The 10,113-nt window shown below is 41.1% G+C and overlaps 1 protein-coding gene across 1 annotated transcript; it reads left to right on the top strand.

Annotated features, from left to right (window-relative positions):
- The first annotated feature begins 8,775 nt into the window (after positions 1-8,775).
- Positions 8,776-9,438, top strand: IFNB1 (interferon beta 1). The gene has a single exon (XM_058565319.1). It carries the CDS (start codon positions 8,776-8,778, stop codon positions 9,328-9,330), a length of 555 nt encoding a protein of 184 aa, XP_058421302.1. The 3' UTR covers positions 9,331-9,438.
- Positions 9,439-10,113: the final 675 nt, after the last annotated feature.

Below are 10,113 nucleotides of genomic sequence, written 5' to 3'. Positions count from 1 at the left end.
GGAGGGAATAATGATTGGTATGTTTGTTCTGTTGGTAGTGTTTACATCTTCTCTTAGTTTGTGGTTACAAAGGTAGGCATAAGTTTTTATTTTATAATAATTTGTTAAGCTGTATTCTTAAGATTTGTGCATGATTTTCTACATTTATTATATACACTTTTTTTCAAAAAAGTGTATATCAAATTAAGAGAGTATCAAAATATTCTCTTAATATAGACTTTGCTGCCCCTTTCAAGATATCTCTGAAAGACTTTTTTTGGCTTAATTTCTGTTTTGCCACTGCTCATGAACTTCTCGATAATCTTCATCTTGTCTAATTTATCATTTTCGTAGGGCCCTTCTCCTTGAAGAAATAATTGAAGAGATGAGGAGGAGAAGACAACTGTAATTTTGATTTCTAGATACATAATTGTCTGGCACAGAGAACTATATAGAAAAAGAAGAGGAGGAACCTCTTCTACTCTGGGAGGTTTATGGCAAAGCAGCTCCAAGTTCAAACGGTGATTTCAATTGGCTGCAAATGTCATCCTTGTTTTACTTTCTGAATGTCACTCCGCCTCTGAAAATCCTCATTAACCAGAAGAAACTGGTACAGGAACCGGAAGTAGCTCTCTGTACCACAGAAAGTTGGTCACAGAGGACGCAGGCAAAAACAATCTCCACAGAGGGGTGAAGTGAAAAAGGGCTTCAAATAACAAAGGAAAAGGTGCCAGTGTTGGGAGAGAGGGAGAATCTCCCTCTGCCCTTTTCCTTAAGGTTCTTATGGCTGGCCAAATAATTAACAAGACAAGTTAGCAGGAGAAAATAATACCAAGTTTAATAACATGTATACATGGGAGAAAGCAGGGACACTGCATTTCTCAACACAATAGCAGAAATTCTTGTCTTAAATACCATGTTCAGCCAATGACAAAGGAGGATGTTGAGGGTGGGGGGAGTCAGTTACAGGAGATTACCACTAAAGCACAGTAAACAAGAGTAAGGTTATTATGCAGATTTAAGGCCTCACCTTCCACATTGATAAGTTTCTAGAAATGAGGCCATCCCCTCTCTTCCCAATACAGAGAGGGAGATACCTTTACAAATGGAGATTTCCCTTATAAATGTAAATGTTTGTCTGGCAACTCCTTGCAAGGCCATCCAGAGAATGTGGCCAGAGAGACATAAGATGGGCTTGTTGATGCCTTTTCTATTGTAACATCTATTTTACATTATATTACAGCCATCAGATAGAAGATCTGTTCCAGGAAGGAGTTACTATGTCCAATTTTTTAGGCAGGTAGTGGGGGAGGTCAAATGTCCCTCAGAGAAAACAATCAAGGTAAAGAGATATATTTCAGGGTGGCCTAATCTTGATCTCCCACACCAGGAAAGGGCCCCGGGCATTAATCCTTGTAGTGCAGGTATACATCATGCTGGGCGAAGAGATAGATTTCCCTGGGAGAGATAAGGTTATGTGAATTTTCCTGATTTTGTAATAACGCTCTGATAAATTAGGGGAAATGAAACAAAAGAGACAGTGTCTTACAAAAGAAGAGATTTTTAACCCATTCATACATGGGCTTCTGCAGTGATTACCACCAGACCCTCAGGAGAAGGGATAGAGGAGAAACTTGTTTTGTGTGTGTGAGGAAGATCGGCCCTGAGCTAACATCCGCCAATCCTCCTCTTTTCGCCCTGGAAGACTGGCCCTGAGCTAACATCTGTGTCCATCTTCCTCCACTTTATATGGGAGGCCACCACAGCATGGCTTGACAAGCAGTGTGTCGGTGTGCACCTGGGATCCCAACCGGCGAACCCTGGGCCGCCGCTGCAGCAGAGTGCGCGCACTTAACTGCTTGCGCTACCAGGCCAGCCCCTAGAGGAGAAACTACTTACGGTGACTGGAAGAGACGTGTTAGGAAGCACCTCATGAAGACAAGAGCAAGAACTGGGAAGAGTACAAAGGGAAGAAACCAGAAAAAACAATTCCCTTTTTATTACTCTGCATCCATCCCCTTTCTTCCAATTCCCTAGCCACGGCCTTTACTTTCAACCTCTGCAGTCATGAGAGCGTCTGGGCAGTACAAACGCTACCCTGTGGCCTTCAAGGGCCTCCACAGGACACCTCCAGCTGATTTTTCCACTCTCAGTCCCCTTGACTCCTAACACTCAGCCTGTCCACAAATTTGAAGTTCCTTCTATTTGCTCCTGGCAAACGTGTCCATGCTCCTGGCTCTGTTCGTGCTGGTCCCTCCGTCTGGAGCTGTGCTGGCCATTATCGTAGCCGTTAACCACATGCGGCCCATTGAGCACTTGACTAGTCCCAAGAGCTGTACTACGAATGTAAAACTATGCATCACATTTTGAAGATGGTATGAAAAAGAAGAGTTATCTCATTAATACTTTTATATTGATTACATGTTGTATTATTTTTAAATATACTATTAAAATTAACTTCACTTGTTTCTTTTTACTCTTGTAATGTGGCTACTAGAAAATTTTAAATTGGTTATGTGGCTTGCATTATATTTCTATTGGACAGCACTGATCTAGAATGCCCTCCACCATGTCACCTTCACTACAGTCCTCTCTGCCTTTGGAGCTCACACCACTTCTTTAGGCACACTGCCCGCACTAAGTGCATTGAATGCCTCCTTATCATCCGATCAGCTGTAATTCCTTTTTCCTTTTAGAGACATCATTGTCACCATGGTTGGCATCACGTACCTATCTGAAGGGGCTGGCTCTGTCTACTTCATATTCTAACTGTGGTATACAGGAAAAAGCACAAGTTTGAACGCCATCCACACACCTTATTAGCTGTGTGTATCTTGGGCACATTACTTAGCCTCTCTGAACCTCAGTCTCCTCCTCTATAAAATGAAGATGATAATAACCCATCTTAAATGTTTACTATGAGGATTATTCTGAGATTGGCACACAGTAAGTGCTCAATATATGGTAACTAACACTACTGTTACTACTGCCACCACTATTATTTTTATTTCGTTAGATTATGAACTCTCTCAGCACGGAGGATCAGAGGCCACTGGATGTGGGGAGGGTGAGGAGACCCTCTGTCACACCTGGGGAGGTCAGCTCTACACGAGTGTGCAAGTCACCCCAGAGGGCCAGGCCCCCATGACCAGACTCCTGGGACGACCTCCGTCCCCGAGTGCAATGGACCAGCTCTAGTCTGACTGAACTTTGTGACTCCTTGCATTGGCCTTTGTGCTGTGAGCCGTGGATCATTCAGGCTAATCCAAGGATCCTTTTCAAAGAGAAACACCCCGAGGAATTACTCAATGACTTACTTTACTGGGCATCCGAAAGTGGAACAGCTGAGAGATGCTTTTGCTTTTTCCAAAACTCCTTGTGCAGAACCCATGAGATGGCTGAGGGTCTGTTCAGAGCTGGCGTGCAAAGGTCAAGAGGCCAGAGGGAATGAAACCCACGGAAGAAGCAGAATAACCAGAAAGGCTGGGCCTTATTCGTTCTTTTTTTTAGTGTAGATTAATGAAATGAAAGACATAATGAAAGAACATAGAATGAAATGAACACGTTCTATAATGAAAGAAGACGTTCACCACTGGAAAGTTGGAAAACCACACAAAGAAAAAAGAAAAAAAATCACTCTTAGTTTTGTAGGTCAAACACAATCACTATTAAAATGTTAGTATATTTCCTTTTATTATTTTTCTCTATATACTTCTGCATAGCTGCATTGTATGTAAAATTTTATGTCCTGCTTTTGAATATCACTGGGTGCTTTTTATTTTCTAATAATATATGTTCATTATAGAAAAAATTTTAAATGTGAATAAAACAAAAGAAAGGTGAAAAATTTAGTAACATGTTAAATTCTTTCAAACACATAAAGTACGCTAAATTATGAAAATGCCTAATAATCCTATCTCCCAGATATCTTTTTATCATGGGGAAAAAACTCAGGCACAAACAGTTCTAAAGGTACAAAGTGAAAAGGGAAAGAATTTTCCTCCTTGCTGCGTCCTCACTCCCGTCAGCATTCTTTCCTAGGGTAACTACTAATAATAGATGAGCGAATGTGCCCAGAGAAAATAATTATATGCATGTATCAACATATATGTGTATATTTTTCTATCAACTTATAAAACAAATGATAATACCATATCCATTATTATGTGTATTGCTCTTTTCATTAAATATATCTGGGATATAGCTCCATATCAGCTGATCATCCTCTCTAATGGCTATATAGTATTCCATTTTGTCTGTACCACACTATTACTTAACTGATTCCCTGCTGATGGATATTTAATTTGTCTTTTTTACTATGACAGTACTACAATGAACATTCATAAATGTTCATATAATACAAATTTATAATATATATACACCTACATATATGCATACTTCGTCAGGAATATCCATAGGTAAATTCCTAGCAGTGGTATTGCAAATTAAAGGGACAATTCCATTGTTTGAAATGTTAAATTTTGAGACATATTGCCAATTTCCACGTGGTCTTTCCCTGCGAGCTAGTTTGGGCTCTCCCACAGCGTGGCAGGTGCAGGGCAATTGGACCACTACATGGTGGCAGACAGCTTCAAGGGCAAGATTTCCAGCTAACAGGGTAGACGCTGCATTATCTTTCTTGACCCAGCCTCAGAAATGACACAACATGGCTTCTACTGCAGAATTCTGCCCCGATTCAAGAGGAGGGACGCAGACCCCAGCTCTTGATGGGTAGAGAGTCGGAGCCACACTGCAGATTATCACGTGGGATGGGGGATATTGTTCTGGCCATTTTTGAAAAAACAGTCTTCGCCCCTCTCTGAAAAGCTTGCATAAATTTATACTTCCATTGAGTGTATATTAGAATACCATTTCTCCACGCCCTTTGCAAATCTTTTAGTGAAAAGTGGTTACCTTGTTACTAGTTTCATTTACATTTCTTGGTAACATTGAGCAGATTTTCATATCTTCATTGGCCCTTATACTTCTTTTCCTGGTGTCTGGCTATTTTAAAGTTTTCTATTAATTTTAGGGGCTGTTTCTGCATGAAGAAAATTATCCCTTTCTCGTGGTGTGCTGACTGTTTCTGATACAGCTCTTCCTCTTCGACTTTATTTATGTTTTTGCCACACTGAAATTTATAACTTGGTTTTAGTCATATTTATCAATATTTTCTATTATATTTCCAGGGTTTTATATCTTGTTGAGAAAGGTCTTCCTTACTCCAATATTATTTTTAAAATACCCAAGTTTTCTTCAAGATTTTGGTCACTTTACCTTACAACCTGCTCCATATAATGTGATATGGACTATATAATATTGAACCTTCCTCAGTTTCCTGAAAACAACCCCCCTTGATCAATATATACCATTTTTTTGTACTGTTGGATTCTAGTTACTAATCTTTTTTCCCAGATTGAAGCTTTTCTCCACTGCCACATTTCCCCAAAACGTCTCATTTCTTGTGACTATAACTTATTCAGCAAAATTTAGAGATTTTTCTTTTATTTCTAATTATTTCTTACATATATTACCTCGTTTCTGAATTTGTCTAATTCTGATTTATGTTGTTTTATATCATTTCTTAATATTTTTAAACTCATTTGGGAACACTATCTTAAAATTTTGGTCTGTATTGTGTTGAATGCATTCCTGGTATATTTTCATTATCTGTAGAGATATTATTCTGCTCCTTACTCGCCTTTTTCTAATAATAACTTTGTACAAGACTTAACCCTAATACTATGCTGATGTTTGATTTTATAGGAGCTTATTTTGCTGACTTCTAGAAGTAGTCAATGGTTATTCTAACTTCATGGAGCTCCCTCTTCTGTTGCTTTGGTGAAGTGTGCAAAAACGTGGTAGCTTGCTTTCTGAGTTGTCCACCCCACACTGCTCTGGCCTTCTTTCCTTGTTTCTGTTGTTTCTATCCTGCTCAAATTTGAGTCTCCTTCTAGCAGTTTCTCCCCAGTGTAGGGCCCTTTCCCAAAAGGGAGCGGTGCCTGGTGGGTGTGAAAATTGCTCATATCCTAGACTATTTCAGTGCCTTTCAGAACTTACTGAGGCCCCTCACACTCACCAGCTATTGCTCTGGGCAAAATCCCTTCCAGCTTCAGCTGCTGTTCTCCAACTAGCCTGGATGGCTGTCCAGTAAACACCTCTCGGCTGTGCTGGGGTTCTCAGGTCCGTTGCTTTCCTCTGCTTTCTCCCACACGGACGATACTACCAGGCAGGTCTTGTGGCAATGGGTGGTTTGTCCCCATCTGTTTGCATTTTGTGGTTCTGTCACCCACTTTTTACGTTACATGGGGTTTTGGTTTTTTCTAGTTGCAGTGTCTGTTTTGGTGTAGGGACTCAGGGAAATGCAAAACTACACTGCCGCCACTGCCGCCTTCCCAGAATCTCGTCCCCGTATTCGTGGATTGTTTGCTGCGTCTTCTCAACTCTCAATACTCTTCACTCATGGAATGAACGGCGCTGCTCTCTCCCCCTCCCCCAGTCTAGAAGGAGAGATAAATTGCTTCCTCTCCACCCCGTGTAGGAGGCATTGTATCAGTGCAGTTCAAGCACGAGTAGGTTTTTAGGAAGACCTCAGATGTCATCAATAGATAGGCCCTTCTGGGGAGAGCTGATTACATACAGTCAGTGAAGAAGAAGGACGAGGAATGGAGGGACATTTGGGAGATAGGTTGAGCATATTGTAAAGACGAGAAGACAGGAAATCTATTGACGAGGGGAAACCTGGAACTCAGGGTTGCTCCAGTTTCATAAATCCACATTTACCCAGACACTCCCAGCCTCTGCTTCGATTTGGTACAATAGAAGTAATGTCCCTCAACATGAAGCATATATTGAAATCATCGTAACCCGTAGAACCAAGAGAACTGATGCAGCTATCTGTAAAATGATGGAGAATTTCCTCAAGCATTTGAATCTGGTATTGTCAGGAAATGAGAGATTTCACATAAATAAGTTAATCCTTCTCCACCACTATCCTCCTGGTCGAACATATTGGTAAGTCCCCTAACTGTTGTGCCTGCGGCCATCTGCCCTTCCTCCATTACTCATTGCTTACTGTAGAGAGAGTATTTTTTTTCCAAAACCTAATCAAGTTACTCCACCCTGCCTAAAACCCTTTCATGGTCTCTGCTGCTCTTAGGATAAAGAAAAACTTCTTTACATCGCCTCACAATCTCTGCGCTCTCTGGCTCCCACCTGCCCTCTGGCCTCATCTCAGACCACTCTCTGACTGCTCTCTGACTTCAAGGTCGCAATGGCCTTTGGTCTTGTCCTCTGCCCTTACCATGCATCCTCCCACCACAGGATCTTTGCACATGCCGTCCCATCTAACCTGCCTTCTGATTCCAGCTCCAGTGTCACTACCTGAGGGCAGTCTTCTCTGACCTCTCCTGCTACATTATGTCCCTGTAGCACAGGAACCCACAGAACCATGAACCTCTCCTCTGTACCAATTGTCACCATTGCATTTTACTTTTGTGTATTTCTTTGATTAATGCTCTTCTCTCCTACTTAACTGTGGGATCCATGAGAACGGGGATTACAATCTGTAGCAGCTCATGCTATAGCTCCTTGCACACAGTGGGGATTCAGTAAATTCAGGTTGAAAGATAATGCAAGGTTTTCTGAAAACTAAAAATAATTACTTTAAATACCATAGTTATTATAACTTATTTTTGTATTGAAATCTTTAAAAATGTATGACTTCTCTCCCCGCCTGTATAAACAGGATGTAAAAATCATAATTTTATTTTTTACTGATTCTTCTCGTATGAAAATTTGTTACTATACTCTAACAAAAAAATGGCCTCAGGACTATTGAGATAGGACAGTTTGTCTCAACAGTAACATCCCCTGATTGCTTGATTTCTTTTTCTCCCATTTTCCTTCTAGACCTCTTTCTAATTCATGGTATCTATTTGCATGGTAATGGAAAATCAGACATTTAGATTTGTTAGAAATATGTACAAAATAAGATTACATTGGCCCTCCATAATGGTCACACAGGCCTCCTATAAAGGGGACCACGAGCTTTTGCGCATGGCCTGTGTAACACTCATTTTGTCTGCTTACAGATATTGCTTAATCCCTAGTTTTCAGTTATCGGCTAGATAGTTGAGATTGCCAGATAAGGCAACAAATAAGGCTGATAAAGCTATTTGATGTCTTGCCGTATATGGTTAAGGCCCTGCAAAAACAATTCAGATCAATTTAGTTGAACATTATTCTATTTTAGATACAAACAAGTAGGTGTCTTTTTTAAAATCACAAACTGCATATATTTATTGTTTTGTGATAGTGTAATTGGGAATTTAATCTAATTCTCATGAAAAAGAAAATTCTCATACGAAACACCCCCTCCCCAAAATCTCATAATACTAAAACAGAAAAATAACAAATACTTTGCCAAATGAAAGAACCCTGTAATAGTAGAGTCCTAAATGATTTTGCTTGCTTATTCCTTTGGTATTTAAGAATTCACTGAAACTTTACGAAACATTAGAAATCCTCAGAGTTTATCTTTTTCCCTAATATATATAAAATAAAATAGTTAGGAGCTTAAAGTAAAAGAGTTTTCGAGACTGCTAATAATTTCAATGACATAGGAAAACAGAAAGGGAGAACTGAAAGTGGGAAATTCCTCTGAACTAGAAAGAGTGGAGGACCATCCCGTATAAATAGCCCACACTCATGGAGGAAGGACACTCGTCCTCAAGCTCTTGAAGCCTCTACTCCAGCATCGAGGTGGTAGAAGGCAACGCTGTTCCTGTTTTCATCATGACCAACAGGTGTATCCTCCAGATGGCTCTCCTGCTGTGTTTCTGCACCGTGGCTCTTTCCAGGAACTACAACTTGCTTCGGTCCCAACTAAGAAGCAGCAATTCGGCATGTCAGAATCTCCTGCGGCAGTTGAATGGGGCCTATTGCCGCGAGGACAGAATGAACTTCGAGGTCCCCAAGGAGATTGAGCAACCACAGCAGTTGCAGAAGGAGGACGCCGTGTTGGTCATCTATGAGATGCTCCGGCAGACCTTCGGTATTTTCAGAAGAAATTTCGCTAGCACTGGCTGGAATGAGACCATCGTCGAGAGGCTCCATGCGGAAGTCCACCTGCAGATGGACCGTCTGGAGACAAACGTGGGTGAAATAACGGAGAAGGAAAACTTCGCCTGGGAAAACACGCCCGTTCCGCACGTGAGGAAATATTACGCACGGATCGTGCAGTACCTGAAGGCCAAGAAGTACAGCCGCTGTGCCTGGACAACAGTCCAAGCGGAAATCCTCAGGAACTTTTCCTTCCTTACCGGACTCCTAGATTACCTCCAAAACTGAAGATCTCCCGGCCTGTGCCTCTGAGAACGGACAATGCTGACGGTGATTTCAGGCGTTCTTCCACCAGCAGAGGCGCTTTCAGTGACTGACAGCTAATGCACTGCGTTTGAAAGGACAGTTAAAGACTCGAGAATTTTTTACTAACTTATGAATTAAGTTATTTATTTATTTATTTAAACCTTTACCTTGGAAAATAAATTTTTTATGAAACAAAAGTCAACATGGCCGTTTTAATTTCAACTTGATTTATATAACCCCCCATGTTAAAAATTGCAGAGTATCTATCAGATGTTCTTTGTAAAATGTGCCAGCAAACTAGTATAGTTTCTGGCCCCTGCCTTCAAGGCATTTAAAATCCAAGGAAGCTACGTGGAATATACAAGGTAAGAGATGATAAGGGGACCTGAACCTCATAGGTGAATAAATGCCGACTGAGTCACATTAAAATGGAAGAGACAGGCAGGATGCTCTGGAACTAGAACGACAGGAGCCTGCTGCTTCTACTGTGTCCCACACTCTCTGGCTCTGGCCCTAAAGTTAGAATTTGACTGGCTGTCAGGGTAATCAGAGGAATATATCAGCTCTTGTGTTTGCCCTAAGCTCATCCCTATTATCTGCAGGATGCTCTGCCTCCCCCTCTCATCCCCAGACCCCACAGGATTTTAAAATATTTATGTGCCCCCCAAGCCTAAGGGTGAGAAGTCCCAGGCACTTCTGTGACACTGTTAAGTAGCAGTCCCTTTATGGTACTCTTCATGGGACAATCAAGATGTATGGGTGTCT

This window comes from Diceros bicornis, chromosome 22 (genome assembly GCF_020826845.1).
Source record: "Diceros bicornis minor isolate mBicDic1 chromosome 22, mDicBic1.mat.cur, whole genome shotgun sequence".
In the NCBI taxonomy this organism is placed as follows: Eukaryota; Metazoa; Chordata; class Mammalia; order Perissodactyla; family Rhinocerotidae; genus Diceros; species Diceros bicornis.
The sequence above is the reverse complement of the archived record's forward strand: the minus strand, read 5'-3'. Positions and strand labels throughout refer to the sequence as shown.